This window comes from Eubalaena glacialis, chromosome 16 (genome assembly GCF_028564815.1).
Source record: "Eubalaena glacialis isolate mEubGla1 chromosome 16, mEubGla1.1.hap2.+ XY, whole genome shotgun sequence".
Lineage (NCBI taxonomy): Eukaryota > Metazoa > Chordata > Mammalia > Artiodactyla > Balaenidae > Eubalaena > Eubalaena glacialis.
The window spans coordinates 89,131,578-89,154,842 of NC_083731.1; the positions used below are offsets into that span (position 1 = coordinate 89,131,578).

Genomic DNA, 23,265 nt, shown 5'->3' on the forward strand with positions numbered 1-23,265 from the left:
CACTGTGCAAGTTTTACACCTCTTTGGTTAAATTTATTCCCCAATATTTAATTCTTAGTGATGCTATTGCAAATGGAATTGTTTTCTTAATTTCATTTTGGGATTACTCATTGCTAGTATATAGAAATACAGCTGATTTATGTGTGTTGATTTTGTATGCTATAACTTTGATAAATTCACTCATTAGCTCTAACAGTTTTTTGTGAATTTCTTAAGATTTCCTGCATAATGAGATCATGTTTTCTATGAGCAGATTTAACTGGACTTGTTCCTTTCCTATTTGGAAGCTTTGTATTTCTTTTTCCTGCCTAATTACTCTGGCTAGAAGTTCTAGTCACATGTTAAATAGAAGTGGCGAAAGCAGCATCCTTTTCTTGTTCCTAATGTTTCTGTTAAAGCTCTCAGTCTTCATCATTGAGTATGATGTTAGCTCTCATATTACATATGTGTGTCCTTTATAATGTTAAGGAAGGTCTCTTCTATTCCTAGTTTATTGGGTGTTTTTACCATGAAAGGGTGTTAGATTTTGTCAGATGCTTCTTTTGCATCCATTGAGATGATCTTGTGGGGTTTTTCTTTCATTCTATTAATGTGGTCTATTGCATGGATTGATTTTCATATCTTGAACCACCCTTGCATTCCAGTGATAAATCCCATTTGCTCATGGTGTATAATGCTTTTAATGGGCTGTTGGATTCTGTTTGCTAGTATTTTTTTGAGAAATTTTACACCAATATTAATAAGAGATAGTAGCCTGTAGTAGTTTTCTTTCCTTGTTTGTGTCTAGCTTTGGTATCAGAGTAGTGCCGGTCTCTTAGAATGAGTTCACACATGTTACCTCCTCTTCAGATTTTGGAAGAGTTTGAGGAGGATTGGTGTTAATTCTTTAAATGTTTGGTAGGATTCACTAGTGAGACCATTGGCCCTGGGCTTTTCTTTGTTGGGAAGTTTTTGATTACTGATTCACACTCCATACCTGTTTGGATACATTCACATTTCCTATTTTTTACTGTGTTCCATAAGTTTCAGCATGTTGGTTTACAGTGTTGTTCGCATTCTCTAGTTGTTTACTAATCTTCTCTGTGGTGGTTCTGTCCATTGTTGAAAGTAGAGTAGTGAAATGTATTATTGTCGAACTGTCTTTTTTCCCTTCAAGTCTGTCAGTTAGGCAACTTTTTAAAAGCATATGAAGAGTGAGATCCCATTTTTTCCTTGTTTATATATATGTATAAGTAAAATACAGTCTGCGAGGATATTCACCACATTGCTAATAGTTCACTCTTTTGGAATTAACAGTTTTTGTATTTTCTTTTTGTCTTGTAATTTTCTAATTCATCAGCAACAAATATTTATTATTTGCATTAAAAAGAAAAAGTTAAAAATACTTCTTAAAGAAATCTACATTTAGAAGGTGAGTGAAGCAAGAAGAGCCAGCTACAGAGATTTTTTAAATAAGACCATTGGCCACGGATGAGAGTGCAGTGTCATGGGAACAGGAAGTGTTTGGTCAGTAGTGTGGGTGTCCAGAAAGATCCAGTAGGATGGGAATTGGGGAGAGGCTGTTGGATTTGGTCATCAGCATGGGTCACCAGGACCTTTGGTAGATCGGTGTCAAGAGAGTGGTGGACAGTTAAAGAAAGAATTAGAAAGAAATGAAAATGACAGGTACAGATTGCTTTTTCTAAAAATTTTTATCTGAAAGGTACAAAACAGAGAGGATGATATTATGAAAGAAAACAAAGGATAATGAAAGAATTTTTTAGAAATACTTAATAGCCAAACACTTCTTGTTTATCAGAAATGTCTGTGCTGTGACCTATATTGTAATTTGTTCTAATTTTTTCATTTAGGGTTTCAAGTGGAGGTTGTAAAAGCTTGATTAGCAGAATATTAACATATCATATACTTGTAAACAGTATGTGTTAATGTGTGTTTTCTCTTTACCTGACTCAGTGGTTCACTCCTTTGACTTCCTCTCACAAACATTTGTATTTTCTTCCTCATGTAACATGAGCTGTTTACTCTTGTGCTCAGTGTCATCAAAGAATTTTCCCCCGTTTTATGTTCTTTCAAGAATTTTCCTGGGAGTTCCCTGGTGACCTAGCGGTTAGGATTCTGGGCTTTCACTGCCATGGCCCAGGTTCAGTCCCTCATTGGGGAACTGAGATCCCACAAGCCATGCAGCACAGCCAAAAAAAAAAAAAAAAGAATTTTCTCCCATTTTATGTTCTTTCAATTGAATCTAAGTTTTACTTCGCTCTACTTTGTTTTAGCCATAGGCCCAGGTTCTTCTAATCAAGTTCAGAGTTTACATGGCTTTTTCTTTCTTTCATTGTTGTTGTTTTTATGCAACCCTTGATTCAACCAATTTAGGTTCTTACAATGTTTCCACTTTATTATTCATTGGAATGCAGTTAAACTCTATCAGAAGGCATTTAGCTAAATCAAGAATTGAGTAATTTTGAAGGCTGAATAATACATCCTTTATGCATATGATGTCCTTCATCTTCATTTTTCATCATGGATAAGAAGAAGAAGAATCTTGGTTGCATTCCTACGGATCATGATGAACAGCAAAACAAGGAAGAACGGAGCCAACCCAATGACCCGTGATCCTCAATGTGTAAACAGAAAGAAACAAAGCAGTCTGAAATGTATTAGCTCCTAAACTCATTTTTACCTGGTATTTATCTTCCTGGACTTTTTACAAATAATATACTTTATTAATAGTAATTGATGGGGCTTATTTGAACCGTTTCCCCACGCCTCTTTCAGGTGGATGCTGGCTGCTTGTTCTCCTTCATTATTTGTTAGGTTTGGGGGAGATCAGTGTCATCCTAATCCCTTATTGCACACTCAGAAAACCATAAAAACGTGCTCCTTTCAGAATTAGGTTATCTAGCTAAAACACCATCTTCCCTTATTTAAGTTCTTTTTATTGAATTCCAAGCTTTGATGCTGTTTTCTACTAAATGTCGTTAGCCTTACAGTCCTTAGTTCTCAATTTTAGTGACCTTTGTTCTTATCATTCACCTCCCATGTCCATTACCTAGAACTGCTCCAGTTTTGAAATCCCAAATGACAGAATCCCACTCTCTTGCAACAATTTAATTATCTTTCCACTTTACCCACTTTCTCAAACCCGGCATACCTATTCTTGACCTCATAAAAGCTTCTGCTCTCAGTTATCCCATTTTTCCCAAGTTCTCAGCTCCTTCTGGACCTTCTTCCTTCCCTGTAGCCGCATGGTTTGTCATTTTGTCACTCTTTAATAATTGCTTTCCAGTATCTTTCCCCTTTGTCCTTGTTGAACCTAGACTGCTGTGAACTGTTGGAGAAAATCCCATGATTATGCAGATTGGAGCCACTAAATTCACGTTCTTCAACTTGGCCTAGATTCTCCAAGGCATTTCCACATCGCTGCCTAGCCTTCTGCCAGTGGGGCTCCCTGCCCCGCTAAGACTCGTTCCTCCACCACCTGCTCTGCATCTCCTTCTGCCGTTCTCTCTGCCTCTGCCGTCCCGGTCTCTGAAGCTCACACATCCTCTGGTGTCTTCACTGCCTTGACGACCCCGGAACAGTCAGCCCCTCCAGCTGCACGCTTCCCGGCGGGCGGCCCCTGCGCTCGCGGCCCACGTGCTGCTCTCAGGTGCACCGCAGTCTGGCTTCCTGCCTCCCCTCTCTGCTGACTGTTCTCTCTGGAACGTCAGCGGTGGCCCCCAGATGGCCAAGGCGGGCGGCTGCTGTTCGCCTGACTCTTGACTGACCCTCTAGCAGCACTTGCTGCTGTGGATGTCTCTCCCTGGGCGCCTGTGGTTTTGTTCTCACCGATGTGTTCCTGCCGTCTGTTTCCTTCGTGCTTCCTCTTCCTACCAGCGCCTAAATGCTTCCTCCCTTCAGCGCCGCTCCCGTTAGACACAGTCCCGCAGGGGTTTATTGCTGCTCACGGCTTCACCGGCTTCGTGGTTGTCGCTTCAGGGTCGTTTTCGCGCTGTCTCAAGCTCTCCACTGGCCCTTAGAAGCTCTGGTCTCGCTGTGCATCAGGCACTTACACTCGTGCGTTATCCCCACAGGCATCTGGAACTCAGCGCATCCGAAACTGAAGCCCGCTTCCTCCCCATCATACCCTTTCCGGTGTTCTCTTTCCCTGCGGTGGCACTCCCCCAGCTCATCAGGCTGTGGGGAGTTTTCGTGGACATGTCCAGCTGCCTCATGTTTTGTATCTGCTCCGTCACCAAGAGCAGCTTGTTCTCCCTCCTCCACTTCTCTTCTCTGTCCTTCTCTGTGTCCTCTGTGTCTTTTGCTCAGGGTAGGCCCTCAGCACTTCTCCCCGGATTATTGCGATGGACTCCTTTCCTTCAGGCTGGACTCTTCAGTGGATTCATGAGAGCTGAGACTTCATGAGGTTGCAAAAGCGAGTTTAGATGGGAAAGGCGGGGGGAAGGAATGAGCTCTGGGATGACCCAGCATTTACAAGTTGGGGAGAGTAAGTGGGAGCAGCTAAAAGGTAGTGTGATTCCATTTATATGAAGTGTCCATCATAGGCAGATCTGTAGAGACAGAAAGTAGATTCGTGGTTGCCCACAAGTAGGGGAAGAGGAGTGACTGCTAATGGGTTTTCCGTTCTTTCGGCGGGTGATGAAAATGTTCTGAAAGTAGATGGTGGTGATGGTTGTACCACTCTGAATATACTAAAAACCATTGAACTATACAGTTTCAATGGACGGATTTTGTGATATATGAAGTATATCGCAATAAAGCTATAAAAACGTGTAAAAATACCAATCCTTGTTCCCAGTTGAAAATATTAATTTTAAAATTATTTTCATGGAAAAGACTCTGACAAGTACAGATTTCTGGTAACTGACTATACTGCTGAACTGAATGAATAAGCATTTTCAGAACTCTAATGGAAAACTGATGAATTCATAGAAGTGCTAACAAAAGATCAAGATAAAAAAAAATTAATTACATGGGACTGAGTGAACTGATGAGGATGATTATAATTTTTGTGACTTTCTGTTTGAATAAAAAAAAAAAAAATCCCACAAGGACTCAGAGGCAAAAAATATGCAAATCAGTTTTCACTGCAAAGTAAAGGAGCTGTTACAGTGGAGGATTACTGGACTGAATGTCAATATTATGACATAGTATGAGTGTGTTTCGTGCTTGGTAATTGCAATCATTGTTGCTTTTGTTGTGGTCATCCATTTACAGTGCTTGGTGTCAGTTTATCTCTTGTAAAAATAAAATACAGTGTGTGTGTGTGAAAAAAATGAATACAGTAAAAAAATAAATAAATAAATAAAATTATTATACTTTACAAAAAATAAATGGAGATGCTAAAATAATAAAAACATGACTCTTTATATGCATTTCCAACATCAGAGAACTCATTGTGGGTCTAAACCGAAACATATTCATCTAGGTCAATTCTAACAGAAAAGTGAACTGATTTGTAGGAGCCAACTCAGAAGTTTTAAAAGCACAGGTTGCTGATAAATTCATTTGCCAAAAAAATTAGCTGCTTAGGCTTCCAAGGACTCACTAAGCAGTCTCCTTCCCATCCCTGCAGTGAAACAGAAAATCAGTACGTGGGTAAGAGTGGGCCGTGAGCACACTCTGCCCTGGCAGCATCTGAGTGCTGACCCATCTCCACACGTAAATACTTTCTGCTCTCCCGGCCTTCTTGTAAACACACACATGCACACACGTACCTAAGATGGGGCGTGGTGAGCATATCCATAGTCGTCAGACTGCAGGGTGGCAAATACTTTGTCTGTCCCCTAGCTCATGACCCCGCACACTGACTGGGGAGGATGGATTTTCCTGTGTGAGAAGCACAGGTTTAAAGCCCACGGGCCATGCTTTTATTTCTTAAAGACAGATTTCTCCTCCTTGGAAGGATATTCAGGATGGTCAGTTTCCCTCTATCCTTATATTCTTTAGACATTCTTATGCTTTTAATCAGCTTACTTATTGTTGTTCTCTGAATGATATAAAAAGGAATCATTAAAAAGAAGGGATGAGTTAGAAATGAAATAAGATAATGAAATGAAATGATTAAAACATGGTTCTTTTCATAATCCAAACCCAAAGCACATTATTACTCTTCTGATAGCCTCTATAAAATCATTCTAAATATGAGATTCTTTGGAATTACATCCAATGTAAGCCTACTTTACGGGGCTTGTATACAACAAATAAAAAGTAAAACAAGATAAATTAAGACATTTAATTCTAAAATGATTCAACTTTTCATTCAGCATCCTGAGAAAAAAATTAAAACTTGGATTCTGTTTTCTAACATTCATATACATATGACTTCTGGCTTATTTTTGTGATTGTTGTCATAAGAAACTGGAAGAACTGTTCACTGTATGTATTTCAAAGGCCATTTATCAGCAGTTTGTGCGGTTTTGGGCTGTGGCGTCAAGAAGCATCAGCCTGAAAGGTTTATTCCCCAGTGCCAGGCCCGCGGTCCACACTGAAGCGCTGAGCTCTGGTCCCAGCTTCGTCCTGTGGCGTCTTGATCAAGTGGAGGCTGTGGCACGAGGAGCAACTTTAATCCCTCGTAAGGACAGCTGGTTTCCATGGTGTTTGGGGACATGGGGAACCTGACACACGGAGCAGCCCAGATCGGAACAGTCTGGTGTTTAACTTCACACCAAAATGAAAATCCTGGAGGATGTAAACAATAAATGTGACATGCACCCTCAGAGAGTCTCCGGTCTAGTCGTGGGGACAAAACTGATGCCCCCCTTAGGAGTTCTTCTTAAGCTTCCATCTTCAAGTCATCTTCTCTCCTCCTTGCCTTCTTCCTCGAGGACCTTGCCCCCATCAGTGACTTAGCTGTTCCCTGAACAGTGACTTTCATGTGTGTGTCTCCAGACCAGACCTCTCACCTGACCAGTTTCTCCTCTAGGAAGTGCCAGAGGCATCTCAAGTCAGCAACGGTAAACATGCTGCAGATGCTCTGCTCCTCCCCACACACCCTCCCAAGCCCACCCCACCCGCCGTCCCTCTGCTGATGAACAGCACCATCACGGTCTCGTGTTCGACCGTGTTCCCTGACTAGCACAGTGCCCTGCACAAATACTTATTAAATAGATTAATAAGTAAATATATCAACAAGTATTATACAATGAAATGATGAGTTATAATCCACACCTTTATTAAAAATTTTATTGGCTACACCTCATGTAAGAGGCACTGTGTTAGGCCTTGGGGATATAGTGGTAAATAAAACAGATATTAATAGAATTCACAATCTAGTGTAGAGTTGGGGTGATAGACTATCTAATGTGGTAGCTTCATCGGAGAGGTCAGGGAGGGCTGGAGGAATCATGACTTCACAAAGGGTGTGAGAAAAATGGATACATTTCCTTAAGCAAAAAACAAAAGGGAGAATATTCCCTATGAGGGGATAAATCTGTTAAGATGCTGCAGCAGGTTGTATTTCCAAAAATGGCTGCAACGGTATTTCTGGTCCCATATGCTCTTCCAGAACTTTGTCAGCCCCCATCAAGAGGTGGGACCTGTATCCCCTCTCCGTGACCTTTGCGACCTCCACTCCTAGAGATGCATGGATGTGACAGTGTGGCACTTTGAAGGCTAGGTCCTAAAAGGCCACGTGGACCTACAGCCAGTTGCTAGTATCGTTCTTTATAGTAAAAGATTAGATGCTTTGCCTCTGAGACCAGGGAGTAGGCAAGGCTGTCCACTCTCACGGCTTTTATTCACCATGCTACCGGAAGTAGCGGCCAGTGCAAAAAGGCAAGAAAAAGAAGTGAGACGTACAGATTTAAAAGGGAAAGGGAAGTTGTCTTTGTTCAGAGACATGATTATGTAGAAAATCCCAAAGCATCCACAAATAATAAGACTACTAAACTAGTAGGGGAGTTGTCAAGGTCATAGGACACAGCACCTCTGTATGAAAATCAGTTGTATTTCTGTACACCAGCATCTCTGCTGTGTCGTGGCCTTACACTTTGTCCTACACACTCCAGCAAAGGACCTGATCGCTGCTTGAAGAGAAAGTAGAGGTCATGAGATAGTAATACCCCCGCCACAACCATTGCGCTCTTCCTCCTCCTTATGGCGGGGGGACCGCAGGGCCTGCTGTGTTGGCAGAGGGTTCCAGCCCTTCCATCTCAGGCCCGATTCACCTGCTAGACCCGGAACGCTTTCAGCCCCACTTTTCTGGGCTAATTCCTGCTAATCTGTCAGGTCTTAACTTAAGCAGCTCTCATTTGGAAAAGCTTTTCCTCACCTTCCCTGCTCCCCATTGTTTAGTTTCTTAGCTTTCTATTTCCCCCTTTATATCAGTTTTCAAGCTGTAATTAAATAATTTGTTATGTATAATGTTCTTATTAATTATTTCACAGTGCTTAAGGTTGCAAAAAAGAAAGTCACATTTCTCGTTTTTCCATTCAAAAATGATGTAAATGTATTTCAAGAAGCGATTTAGCAAAGTTGGCAAGGAGGCCAGTTTTAGGCATTTTAGGACATCACATTTGTCTTCCTCTAGAAGAAATGCCAACCAGGGGTCATCTCTGGCTGTCACTATTTAAATATTCCAGCAAAATAAACAAGCCATATGCTTTGTTGAAAGAAAATAGCACCACTGAATTTGCCTTCCTTTTTTTCCTCCAGTTATCACTTTTATTAGTGATATTCGGGAGCTTAGTTGCTTTGCTAATGTGCTATTTTCTGCCTTGGTTTCCATCATACCTGAGACTGAATTCATGCAAGTGTATAATCAGCTCTTATACCAATTCTAATATTGATGCTAAGTTGTTCCATATATTTATGTAAGACGTGAAATGATGTAAATGTCTCTATTGTCTAATTTTTATGTGTCAGAAGTCCACTTATCTCTAGCAAAATGAAGTTGAATTAGATACTATTAGCAATGTTCTTATAGTTATGGTTATCAAATAACTTTATTTTGGCTACAGGCAAAGATTTATTTGACCTGTAACAACACTTTATATGTATTGTTGCAGTTTTACTTACTTTAAGTATTAAAATGGCTGTTTGCCTGTAACAAGATGTGCTTGTTCCTGGTTTTTAACTTCAGAAATCCTCTGTAAACAGTGAAAACCACGTGGTGGAATCTCCAGAGTAGGTGGAGACCTTTTAAAACACTCTACTTCTTGAGCCAAAATTCCATCATATTGTTGAAGATTTATCCCTTCCCCTACTGAGAAAAGCTACAATGTATTTTCCATCCTTTCATACTGGCACAGTGAAGCAAGGCAGCCTCAACTCTAGATCTGCCTTTTTTGCTGTTAAGTTTTTCCCGTTCTGTTATTTTTATATGACAGCATGAATGTATATGAAATAGCTATGAAAACAGTAAGAATGCATTTCTTATGTGTGTGAAAATATTTACAAATAATATGGCTGATTAGGGGTTAATACCCAAAATATATAAACAGCTCATTCAACTCAATCTCAAGAAAACAAAAGACACAATTAAAAAATGGGCAGGAGACCTGAATAGACATTTTTCCAGAGAAGACATACAGATGGCCAACAGGCACATGAAAAGATGCTTAACATTGCTAATCACCAGAGAAATGCAAACCAAAACTACAATGAGGTATCACCTTACACCAATCAGAGTGGCCATCCTCAAAAAGAACACAAATAACAAGTGTTGGTGGGGATATGGAGAAAAGGGAACCCTCCTACACTGTTGGTGGGAATGTAAATTGATGCAGACACTGTGGAAGACAGTATAGAGGTTCCTCAAAAAAATAAAAGAGGAACTACCATATGATCCAGCAATTCCACTCCTGGGTATGTATCCAAAGAAAACATTTGAAAAGATACATGCATCCAGATGTTCATAGCAGCACTATTTACAGTTGCCAAGATACGGAAGCAACCCAGGTGTCCATCAATAGATGAATGGATAAAGAAGATGTGGTTTATACATACAGTGGCATAGTACTCAGCCATAAAAGAGAATGAATTTTTGCCATTTGCAGCAATATAGATGGACCCAGAGGGCATTATGCTAAGTGAAGTAAGTCAGACAGAGAAAGACAAACACTATGTTATCACGTACATGTGGAATCTAAACAATACAACAAATGAATATAACAAAAAAGGGACAGACTCACAGATACAGAGAAAAAACTAGTGGTTACCAGTGGGGAAAGAGAAGAAGGGGAGGGGCAATATAGGGATAGGGGATTAAGAGATACAAACTACTCTGTGTAAAATAACCTACAACGATATACTCTACAGCAGTGGTCCCCAGCCCTTTTGGCACCAGGAACTGGTTTCGAGGAAGACAGTTTTTCCACGGACCGGGAGTGAGGGAGGGGGGGAATGGTTCAGGCGGTGACGCGAGCGGTGGGGGACGGCAGATGAAGCTTCGCGCCCTCACCCGCCGCTCACGTCCTGCCCTGCGGCCCGGTTCCTAACAGGCCGCGGGCCGATACCGGTCCGCAGCCCGGGGTTTGGGGACCCCTGCTACAGCACAGGGAATATAGCCAATATCTTATAATAACTATAAATGGAGTATAACCTATCAAAATTATTAATCACTATGTTTTGTATCTGAGACTAATATTGTACATCAACTCTACCTCAGTTTTTTAAAAAGTGGGGGGAAGAGGACTGGCAAAAAATGAATACATATATTTAAGTATATTTAATGTGTCTTTGTGTTGTTACTGTTGTCGGATGGACACAGGTCATGCCCCTCGTGTAGCCGACCAGACCGCACCCCTTTTAAATCTGACACTTGGGATCTCTCTCTCCTTGGGGTCTCTCTCCTTGGGGGAGCCCATAAACGTGTGGTCTAAAACCAGGGAGCCTGGGTGAGAGGCACTAGGAAACCCCAGCAGAGCATTCTGGGTTGGAAACACCACAATCCCCTCTCTTACTGAGAGAAGGGAAGTAAGAAAGACGAGGTGTTCTCCTAGGAGCTCTGCCTTGTCTTTTTTTTTAAACCTAAAAATGAATTTTCTGTAACAGAGGTACCCCAGACTTTATCAGCAAAGATAATTTATCATTTTCTAATTATTGATTCCATTTTGAAAAAAATTTTTTACAAGACAAGTTCATTAAGTACATGGTTTCTCCATTTTTGATAATCAAATACATATACAGGTGCCAGGCAGAACTTGTAGTCAACATGAAATAACCGGGTTACTTCTATCTATTTGATGATCTCATGTTATAATAGCACCTAACATTAGAATCGAGTTATTTGTCATTGGGTAACACTTAATAGTTTATCAGTGACAAACAATTTTTCCAAAATAGTAACCCCCAAGCTTACAAACATGGTCATAGATGTTTCTAAAAATTATATAGTCATGTTCACAATTAATGTTTTAATTATTAAAGCAAAAATAAAATCTTGATAATTTATTGACAGTAAATAATAGAATTTGTCCCCAGTAGATTTATAATCCAAATTTAAGCATCCCAAACTACAAAAAGCCACATCTAAAAGTATTCTTTTTTTTCAACCTGTCACCTGAATGTTCACACACCATGTAATTGCACTGAACGAACTTTATGGCTAATTTTGAGAGCAAGAAGGGAAGTTTGTGATGCATATGGCTTACATAAGAAATAAAATTTACAAAATATTTCTCAGTGTTCTAGATGTGTAAATGGCTTGAGGCTGTCTTCAGAAAAAGTCTCAACAAAAGAAGCAAGGTGATTGCTTTAGAATTACAGTGGATAAGAGGAAAATGAGGTCAGCCTAAAGAAGATGGCGGAAAGCCTGAAAGAATTTTAATCTGTTATCCAGTAGGAAATTGTTAAAAGTAACATCACTTTAGAATGAACAGCCATCTTGGCCAGCCTTTACTTTTATTTTTTTTTATTTATTTATTTGTTTATTTTATTTATTTTTGGCTGCATTGGGTCTTCGTTGCTGCGCACGGGCTTTCTCTAGTTGCGGCGAGCGGGGGCTACTCTTCGTTGCGGTGCGCGGGCTTCTCATTGCGGTGGCTTCTCTTGTTGGGGAGCATGGGGTCTAGGCGCCCGGGCTTCAGTAGTTGTGGCACATGAGCTCAGTAGTTGTGGCTCTCAGGCTCTAGCGCAGGCTCAGTAATTGTGGCTCGCGGGCTTAGTTGCTCCGCGGCATGTGGGATCTTCCCGTACCAGGGCTCGAACCCGTGTCCCCTGCATTGGCAGGCAGATTCTTAACCACTGCGCCACCAGGGAAGCCCCTGACCAGCCTTTTAGATCTGACTGCAGAGCTGTGACCTTAAGAACTTCTCAGGGTTAAAAAGGTAGCTTTCTGAAACATGAAAGCAAAAGGAGACAGATTTTAATAATCATGTAAAGAAAGAAATAATGTTTGGCACAAATTTATTTCTCTTAGACAGCTATGATGAGTCAGAGATGGTTAGAAGGTTCCATATTTCTGAAAGGGAGTGAGTGAAAGTGAAAATAGGTCTTACAAAGAACTACAGTGTTTGTGTTTACACTTAGAATTCTCTGGCTCATAACTTTTGTTTAAAGATATTAGCTAAAATTGCCAGACTTCTATTTTTTATAAATATTTAGTTATTTGTTTTGTCTTTTAAGTGATTTTCTTCTTAATGGAAGTTGAATTTTACCAAGGTATGTGGGTACTAAATAATATTTCTTCTTTGCTATAGGTAAAACTTCAGTCAAGAGGCTGACAAATAAGGTAAGCAATGGAGGTGAAGGTCTTTTTTCTTTTTCTTTTTTTTTAAGATAGAAAATCAACTATTATAAGTTAAATTGAAAGATTTTAATATGTGTATTCAAAGGATATTGAGGACATACTGGCAGGAATCAAAAGAGCTGGTTGTGGATCAACTTTTTTCAGAGACCTTGGCGATAAAGGTAATTTTTATTTGTTTTACTTGTGTCTTATTTAACCAAAGTATTATTAAGGAATTAAGTTATGAGGTTTGCAGCTGCATATTGAAGAACATACGTTAGAGAATCTACAGAGAGAATGTTATAACAGTACGTTATTTAATAGATGTTTTTAAATCATAATAAAATACTCATTACATTTGAAGCAACTTTTTCTTAAACTCTTTGAGCAATCACAGAAAAATTATTTAAACATTGATTTCAGTAAGCTTGGAGAGAAGGGTGAGGCAGAGCGTCTAGAATAAGGAGAGATGGGCTTCCTTGGTGGTGCAATGGTTGGGAATCCGCCTGCCAGTGCAGGGGGCGCGGGTTCAATCCCTCGTCCGGGAACTAAGATCCCACATGCTGCGGAGCAACTAAGCCCGTGTGCCACAACTACTGAGCCCGCGTGCCGCAACTACTGAAGCCCGTGCACCTAGAGCCCGTGCTCTGCAACAAAAGAAGCCACCACAGTGAGAAGCCCACACACCGCAACGAAGAGTAGCCCCCGCTCGCCACAACTAGAGAAAGCCCACGCGTAGCAACGAAGACCCAATGCAGCCATAAATAAATAAATAAATAAATTTATTTATAAAAGAAAAAAAAGAGAAGAGAAAGGACTTGGGACTTCCCTGGTGGTCCAGTGGTTAAGAATCCGCCTTCCAATGCAAGGGACTCAGGTTCGATGCCTGGTTGTGGAACTAAGATTCCACATGCTGCAGGGCAGCTAAGCCCACGCACCGCAACTAAGAGCCTGCACACTGAAACAAAAGATCCCGAGTGCCGCAACTAAGACCCGACGCAGCCAAATAAATAAATATTTTTAAAAAAAGAAGAAGAAGAGACAGGACTTCCCTGGCGGTCCGGTGGTTAAGACTCTGTGCTTCCACTGCAGGGGGCGCGGGTTTGATCCCTGGTCAGGGAAGTTCTGCATGCCGAGGGGTGCAGCCAAATAAGTAAGTAAGTAAGTAAAGTGATTATTCTAAAGTAAGAAGACAAAGCCTCAGAGATAACGCAGAGGACCCCAGCATTCACGGGAGCAGAGGAGGAGGAGGTGCCCGTGGAGGAGGGGAGGCAGAGGCAACAGCGGAGGCGAGGGAGTCACGGGAGCCTGGGAGGGAGGGAGCATCTGTGTACAGGGCCCGAGAAGGAAGGGGTCCGAACGTGGCTAGGACTGGCGGTGGGGAGGTGCTTCCGCGCATCAGCACGGGCAGGTGCGGTGCAGGGCGGGGCGGGTGTGAGCTGGAGGCCGGTCCTGTCGGTCTGTGTTGCACGAGGGGCTTTGAGCGCGCGTGTGGGTGTGAGGGGGCGGGGGGCGCACCCCTCAGCGGGGAGCTTTGCGTGGTACCGTGGGGAGGGGTGACGTGTGGGAGTTCACCGCACATGTTTGCAGAGGAGGGCTGAGAAGTTGAGGCGGGTTTGGGGGGTGGCTCTGATTCCTTCGTGAAGTGGAGGGTGTGGAGAGTAGGTGTGAAGTGGCGTCTGTGACCACTAAAGAGAGCCGACAGAGAAACGCAGGAAGATTTCTGGGAAGGCCAGAGGTCAGAAGAGAATGTGGGTGGTGAGGGAACGGCCAGCAGCTGCTTCTCCCCCGGCCGCGGGCAGGCGGGGCAGCGCACAGAGGCGTGCGGTTAGGGTGTTACTAGGCAAACGCAGGGAAGAAAGTCGTGCGCTAGGGGGTTAACGGTGTCGAGGGCAGCAGTTTTACTTAAAAACACGAGAGGCTTTAAGTAACAAGCCTTGGCGAGAAGAAAGTAAGATGGGAAGAGCGATGGAAAGAAAGTGGGACGTCAGGAGGGAGCGGCCAGTGAGGGTGGGGGCAGGCGAGCTGGGAACCCAGGAGCGGGGCCCACCGTGCGCTCAGAGCCGGGTCCGCGCTCCGGTTTGGAGCGGAAGCCGCTGCAGGTGCGCTCGGCCTCCGGTGCCGTCGTGGAATCGGCCGGCTGGAGCCGAGTGGGTGGCAGCGTGAACGTGCCAGAGGTGACCCCAGGTCTGAGAGTAGAGTGTGGCCCTGTGTGCTGGACGATGGACCAGGCGCTCAGGCCTCCAGCGACGGAAGGCTGAAGAGAGGGAGCTGGGTAGGTGACCGGGAAGAAAGTCGGAGGGGGTCAGCTCGACGGCATCAGCCTCGGAGTAACAGGTTTCTACGAGAGGTTGGGAGAGCAAAGGTCTGGGGTGAGCGTGGCGTGGGGAGAGGAGCCACCACCTGAGCCGTCTGCAAGGGTGCCGGCGTCCCGAGCGGAGAAGCCGCCGTCAGGTGCGGCAGGGCTCGGCCCACGGCGACTAGTGAGGAAGGGGATTCCGGAGAGCGTCGCAGAGCGTCGGGGAGAAGCAGAGGCATGGAGGTTGGTTGGCTCCGGAAGGATGAAGTGCAGACCAGCTGCGGGCGTGTCAACAGAGAGGACAGAGGCCGTTGGGAAAGCGGGCTGTGGCCGCTGAGGGCGGCTGGACGGAAGCCAGAGAGGTGAGCAGAGCCTCAGCCGAACGCACGCAGCGCGGAGGGCGTGTGCAGGAGCGCGGGCCGCGTCCTGAGAGCGGCGGGTTGCCGTGGGAGGGTTGTAAGAAGGCGACAGGTCAGATGAGAGAAACCCCCCACCCCCGGGCAGAGGGGGCCGAGGCGCCCGAGGAGGGCGCAGAAGAGGAGACGGCGGGCGGTTCCGCAGGGACTGCAGGGGCCACGCGCTGGGCGGCGCAGTGGACAGAGGCAGAGCGCACGCCACTCGTCAGCCCGGAAAAGCCGGGGGACACTCTGGTCTCACAGGAGACACCGAGGTTTAACAGCAAGATTTAACGAACTCTGAAGCAGGTGGGAGGCTCCCTGGCAAGTGCAGGGCAGTGTTTTTGAGGCCTCCTGTACGACGCGGGAGTGGAGGTTTCAGAGCAGCGAGCGGACCGTCGTGTCCTCGGCACGGAGATGACAGCGTGGAGTGGCCAGGCTTCCGGGCTCCGGGTTCGTGGAGCCCTGAATGCAGCGCTTCGACCTGAGGGGAAGTAGACAGTTAGTGCAGCTTCCAGAGCTGTGTCAGTTACAGCCGCAGCGCTTCAGACGGGCTGGGGGGCGGGGGCGGGGTTGTCCCTGGAGCTGCTCAGTTAGAGGCTCTGCTGGGCCGGGGCCATGTCCGCAGTCACGGTCTGGTCTCGGGAAGGAGGGTTGTGAATCTGTGTCGTTACCAGCTGTGCTGCTTCCATACCATAGGAGATACAGAGGATACTGAGAAAGATGGTTAGTAACTTCTTTTCTATTTACTGTCTTTAACTTTCAGTAACAGACACATATATGTCTCTGTATCTCTAGCTCTGTCTCTCCATCTGTATGTACCGCTGTCTAACCATAAGGAGACAAATCCGTCAGCCTACTCACACACTTTTCTCACTCGATAGTTCTCGTTCCCTGTTCTTTATGTAACTGGAGGACTATTTATATTCTCAAAATGAACAGGGGCATCACACAGATTTCTTAAAGAATAAAAGGTCAGTATTTCTGGATGACGGGGGAGAAGGCCCTTAGTGACGGACTGTTCGAAAAATAAACAGAAGATGGAAGTCCACAGCAGAAAGTTGATTTTTTTCCCCCTCTTTAGGCAAATCTATAAGGATATTAGTAGGAGAAATAGAGGAAAGAGAGACTTTAAGGGGAACTAGAAGGAAGAAGTGACTGCAGGGGGAGAGACCATGATAGCATTCACTTCAGAGTCAGAGAGGACGAATAAAAATGTGCGCTGGGCAGCGGCAGGAGGAGAATTCAGCCTAACTTCCTGCCATTCGCACGGGGGTGTATTAAAAACAGCCGTCACTAATTAGGACTGGTAAGGAAATCGGGACTTAACGGTAGAACTTACTGGTGACAAGGAAATTAAGCCACTGACAGGGAAATGCAGGAGAACAGCAGAGCCACATGGTGGTGCGGGATCAGAAGCAGAGAGTGAAAAGGCCAAGGAGGAGCTACTGCGGCCTCCCCAGGTGCTGCCGCTTCCCCAGACGCCGCTGCCCTTGACCCAGGCTTTGTTTGTGTCTTACTGCGTCGTGGTACTTTTCACCCGGCTCACTGAAACCCGGAAAGAGCTTTGAACCCTTTCTCTTTGCCCCTCCATCCTTCCTATGCAGCCAAACACGGATCTTTCTAACTTTGCCTCCTAAATATTTATTGAATTCATCCTCTCTTCTCCCACCTCTAGAGAACTTACAGGACAAGAAAAAATCTTGAGGAAGGACTTAACAAGACTTATTTTTTTAGTTTTTCTCTGAAATACGTGAGTTGAAATGTACATTCCAGCTTAAAGAAAAAACACTGGATATTTTATAGGAAAGATTCAAGATACACTTTTTTCCAGATATACTCCTTTGTTGATATTAATGAAGTCGTTTGAAAAAAAAGAATGTAAAATTTAGCTACATTTGGAACAATTTAAAATATTCTACTTTACCACCTAAAAGAACTATCAAAATGTATATTATATCATAACTAACAAAAGGGTAGTATACTCTTGAAATAAGGAAATAATCCACCTCCATGCATTATTATAAAGAAAAGTAAATTATAAGTCATAACTATTATGTATTTTTTGAAACTGAGCAGAGTTCTCAACATAATGCCATCCTCAAGGATACACTGAATATAAATCATGACATATACTGTAAGATATGAATCATGACATATACTGTAAGATATGAATGTGCTCTTACGACACATGTAGTAATTTCTCTCTGGAGAACGGAATCCTCAAAACTGCATTTAGTAGCAAGTCATATTTTTCAACAGTTCCAAATTTAAAATATTTCTAGAGAAGCATAGTAACTAACAGAATTTAATCATCTCTTCTAGCGGCCCTTAAGGACTCTCTAATAAATTTTTAAATATAGGGACTTTTCTGGTGGTCCAGTGGTTAAGATTCCACGCTTCCACTGCAGGGGGTTCAGTCCCTGGTCGGGGAAGTTCTGCATGCCGTGCGGTGCAGCCAAAAAAAATTTTTTTTTTAAATATAAATTATTTAAAATACTTTCCTATTTGACATGCAGTTTTGAAACATTGACATTTAACAGCATTTATTTTACAATTCAGTGCAACAAATATGTATTAAACTGTTTCTCCTATAAATATTCGGAAGTGTCAGTTTCCTTTAAAAGCATTTTCAGGGCTTCCCTGGTGGCGCAGTGGTTGAGAATCTGCCTGCTAATGCAGGGGACACGGGTTCGAGCCCTGGTCTGGGAGGATCCCATATGCCGTGGAGCAACTGGGCCCATGAGCCACAACTGCTGAGCCTGCGCGCCTGGAGCCTGTGCCCTGCAACGGGAGGGGCCGCGATAGTGAGAGGCCTGCGTACCGCGATGAAGAGTGGCCCCCGCTTGCTGCAACTGGAGAAAGCCCTCGCACGAAACGAAGACCCAACACAGCTAAAAATAAATAAATAAATAAATAAATAGAGCAGCTATTAATTTATAATAAAAAAAAGCATTTTCAGAGACAGGTGCCTAGAATGCTGTTGGAGAGCTGTATTGTCTGTCTATAATCTATCTTGAGAGTGTAGGGTGCTGTTTTTACACTGTCTCAACTGTGTTTATTCAAGCATTTTATTTAAGTCAGTATTTCAAAGAATTTTGTTTTTCAGAAAGTTCCCCTGTGCACAGGACATGTACCTATGTCTCGAGAAAAGAAAAGTGAGGTCTCCTTTGGCACCAAGCCCAGTTCAGTCCAGCAGTTTGGCCATTTTTTCACATTGCTGTATTCCTTTGAAAATTAGAAAAAAACTGTTCACTTTTTTGAGGCTGCCAAGATATGAAATACTTTGATCCTTCAACTAACGTTAGAGCATTTCTCTCAGGTATGAGATATGACAAAACACATTTACTTTATTCTCCCTTCATATAAACACTGAATATTTCTAGGAAAAAATACCTGAAGACTTACTCTAGGCTTTTTATTAAAGGGAAGCACAGCTGCTCCAAAGTAAAAATGACAGAAAAATTGCTGGTGTAAAAAACTGTAAGTCATTAAGAGCATTTAAATACATACTTGAAGTTGCCTGTTAGCTGAAGCACTGAACTACCTGGGTGTCAAACCCTTCCCTGCCTTGTTTGCTCTGCACTGCTTTCGGCCGTGCGTCGCTGCTGTATCTGACCGGGGGCCCATAGGGACTGGTTCTCCTTCACAGCAGGATGGTGCAGGTCCGCTGCCGTCACCCTCTGCCAGGCTTTCTTCCTCATCTCTGAGCCAGCACGTAGCTGTGCTTCCCACTGACTCTTCCACAGGAACATCCTTGCAGACAAACACTCGCTTTTCAGTGTTCACATGCAGCTTCATCTCTCCTATACATACGGCTTTCCCACTTATACCACCCCTGCTTCATTGCAGTTTTCACCCATCATTCAAAGACCATTTTTTAATTAATTTTTATTGGAGTATAGTTATTCAACCATAAAAAGGGACAAAGACCATTTTTAGAACTACTTGCTCTGAGACATCTTCGGTCATCTAAACTCTGGAAGACTTCACCTTTTTTTAAGTCCTGGAACTCTTACTATCAGTATCTCAGTGGTATTTAGCATTTTTGGTAAACATTTACATTTTGACCTCCTGGTGAAAGTATGCAGCACCATCTATTAAGAATTCTTGGGACTTCCCTGGTGGTCTAGTGGTTAAGACTCTGCGCTCTCAATGCAGGGGGCACAGGTTTGACCCCTGGTTGGAGAACTAAGATCCCGCATGCCGCACGGCACAGCCAAAAAAAAGAATTCTTGCCAAAAACTAAACTTGAATCTGAGCACAGCTCTGGATCTAAGTAAGTACCAGTTTGTAGAAAATATAGACATAGAGGAACATGTGAAATGACACCAAAAAGATGCAGTTAGCAAAGTCTTCTACACTCTTAAACTTTACCGGACAAATGACCAGGCTTCTTCAACAATTAAGTTGAAACTGAGGGGAAGAAAGACCAGGGAGAACCTATAGATTAAAATCAAGTCACTGCTACAGAAATTTAATTCCTTCATTTTAAATAACATGGTTTGACCTTTGGTATATCCAAATCTCTGTCACTCTATTGAATTTATAAGTTTGCTTCACTTGAGATGTTATGAATAGTAAAATTTGAGGTGAAATTACACAAAATGCCATGCAGATAAAACCTCTAGTGGACACTTGTACTTGCTGACCAATGACCATTCCCCTTCCTTCCTAGTAATAGTGACCTAATAAAAGTCTCCTTTTTTCTGAAGTATTAGTACTGTACTTAACTCTCTTATGAAAACTTTCTGCTATACCAGAGAGGTAATTTAAAGTAAAAATGTGTATGTTTTTAATTAGGTGAAGGTTCCATATAGTATGTATATTATTACTTCTAAACCATCTAAAATTTACTTTCTGATGTCTTTATCTCTTTCAGGGCTGGTTTCATATACCGAGTATCTTTTCTTGCTTACAATCCTCACTAGTAAGTATTCCACAGTTTTTCTCATCGATCATGTGGAATTCTCTCGTCTTACCAGACAGGGTGTTGGAAGTTTGGTGTTTATATCTTTATCATGAAGAATGTTATTGGTGCCTTGCTTTCTGTACCTACAGAATGATGCTGTTGGGTGAGATTATCCCTGAAGTCTCACCACCTCCCCTGCACTCGGGCTCCCCACAACTTTGTCTCCTTAATTGAAGGCTTATTGAACTGAAGAGTCAGACGCAGCCTTCACTTAGGAATATTAAAAATCCCTCACGTGACATTCTGCAAAATTCCTGACCAGTAACTCTCTGTAAACTGTCCAGGTCATGAGAATCAAGGAAAGACTGAGAAACTTTCACAGCTCTGAGGAGATAAGGAGACATAGCAATTAAACGCAACAGGCTTCCTTGTGTTTGACCCTAGAATAGAAAAACCATGGAATCCAAATAAAGTCTGTAGTTTAGTTAAAGATGCTAATTTCTTAGTTTTCGTAAAGGTACTGTGGTTACATAAGATGCTGCCATGAGAGAAGGCTGGGTGAAGGGCCTGTGGGAACTCAACGTACCAGCTTTGCAGTATTTCTGTAAGCCTAAAATTATTTCAAAATAATTTTTACAAAACCCTACTCTTGGGAAAGGGAAATAAAGAGTAGTAATCAATGTGAAAATAGAGAACGTACTGTAAGAATATAGCAAAGCCCCTAGTAGAGCGGAAGAAATATGTTAAGTTCTCAAATGAATTTTGCTTTGAAGGGCAGAACACTTAATAGCAGAACAGCACACCATGGAAACATATCAGCCTTTGAAAATTGTTATCCTGAGAAGAGATTGTTTTTCCTCTACTTTAGGCACTTACTCTTGTTGTTTCTGGTGGCTTATTTCAAGTTTGAAGACCTATAGATCTTCAGGTAACTTGCATTCCACCAACATTTACATAATTATTCATTTTTCACTTGCAGAACCCCATACTGGGTTTCATGTTGCATTTAAAATGTTGGATGCAGATGGTGATGAGATGGTTGAGAAAAAGGAATTTTTTAAGGTAAGTAGATTCTAGTTATTTTTGGTTTATTATAAAACACCTGGATGTTTGTGTGATAATTTTACATTTCCATTAAAATGAAAATTATATCTACTGCTTACATATGAAATGTCAAGAAATCATTTATACATTCAAAAATACTAAATTTTCTATAATACAGCCTTGAGAAAACAGTTACAGAACAGAGCATGAGATTCCAAAAGGAGAAATGAGCTTAAGCATCTGCATGTTTTAGAGTTTTATTTTTATGATTTCAGCAAATGATAATACAACAGAAAGCTCTTTATAGATGGGTTAAAAATTATTGATACACCCCCACCAAAAAAAGAATAAGGAAAATAAAACCTTAAGCCTTCAGGAAGAATAGGGAGGGAAAATGAAAAAGCCACAAAAGGTATCAGTTGGTTCAAATTCTCTAGGAATTTGTGAAGGCTCACAATTGAAAAGGTGAAATATGTTTAAATGATATTTCCCAAGACATAACTCTGTAACACGCCAGCAGTACATTTTACTCCATTCCAAGGAAGTCGATGGTACTGTTAAAAGTACGTCAGTGCATGTAAACAGCGGGGAGTGTGCCAGGCAGAGCTCACTGTTCCCGATCTCGAGGAGCGCTTTACGGAGAAGATAAGTCAGTTCTGTCCTCTGTGTCTTTCTCCCAGTCCCCAGTGTACTGGGGAGACAGACCACAAGGCTTGTTGAAATTATATTTAAAACGAGTCGTACTTGGACTGTTCGGTCAAGTAACCAGTAGCCACATGTGTCTGTTAAATATAACTTGTGACTAAGAAACTTGAGTTTCCAAATTTTAATTAATTTTAAATTTAAATTTAAAAACTGACATTCACTTCAGGTATTGGCAGATTTTCAAATATATTTGAAACAACTTGAGTATGGGAATATACTTTTTAATTTTTACTTTTATTTACTTTTGTAAATTTTACAAAATTTAAATATGGATCAAGTACAGGTACACCTTGGAGAAGTTGTGGGTTTGGTTCCAGACCACCACAATAAAGCAAGTCACACAAATGTTTTACTTTCTCAGGGCAGATAAAAGTTATGTTTTTACTATCCTGTAGTCTATTAAGTGTGGAATAGCATTATGTCTTTAAAAAACAATGTCTGTGCCTTAATTTAAAAATATTTTATTGCTAACAAATGCCAGCCACCATCTGACAATGCAGGGTTGCCACAAACCTTCAGTTTGTAAAAAAACACAAAATCTGCAGAGCACAATAAAACGATGTGTGCCTGTATTTCCAATGAAATACATTATCTAAATGTCTTGTAATGTAAAATACGCACTGGATTTTGAAGAAAAAAGAAAGGAATGTAAAATATCTTGATTTTTGTATTGAGTACGTGATAAAGTCATCATTTTGAGATATTAATTTCACCTGTTTCTTTATATTTTTTGCTGCACTTTAACAAAAATGAAACTGGATACTACAAATGATAAATTATCTTTTATATACTTAGGCAAGAAAAATAACCAGTAATTTCAATCAGTGGCTTCACTCCAAAGAAAAAAGGCTTTGGTTCTAAAATGGATGTTACTTCTTTAAGTTAATTTAAATGTTTCTTATGTAGGTATCTTTATTTTTTCAAATGACTCCCCAGATTAACTTTTTTTTTTTTTTTTTGGTTGCGTTGGGTCTTCGTTGCTGCACACAGGCTTTCTCTAGCTGCGGCGAGCGGGGGCTACTCTTCATTGCGGCGCGCGGACTTGTCATTGCAGTGGCTTCTCTTGTTGCAGAGCACGGGCTCTAGGTGCATGGGCTTCAGTAGTTGTGGCACATGGGCTCAGTAGTTGTGGCTCGCAGGCTCTAGAGCGCAGGCTCAGTAGTTGTGGTGCACGGGCTTAGTTGCTCCACGGCATGTGGGATCTTCCCGTACTAGGACTCGAACCCGTGTCCCCTGCATT

General features: G+C 42.3%; 1 protein-coding gene across 1 annotated transcript in view; it reads left to right on the forward strand.

The window, feature by feature from the left end:
• Window positions 1–23,265, forward strand: part of MICU2 (mitochondrial calcium uptake 2) — an 89,493-nt gene that overhangs the window by 37,499 nt on the left and 28,729 nt on the right. Inside the window, exons 3-6 of the mRNA XM_061170781.1 lie at window positions 12,642–12,673; window positions 12,777–12,852; window positions 20,247–20,294; window positions 21,256–21,338. Of these exons, the coding sequence (XP_061026764.1) occupies window positions 12,642–12,673; window positions 12,777–12,852; window positions 20,247–20,294; window positions 21,256–21,338 (239 nt within the window). The remainder of the gene's footprint in view (window positions 1–12,641; window positions 12,674–12,776; window positions 12,853–20,246; window positions 20,295–21,255; window positions 21,339–23,265) is intronic.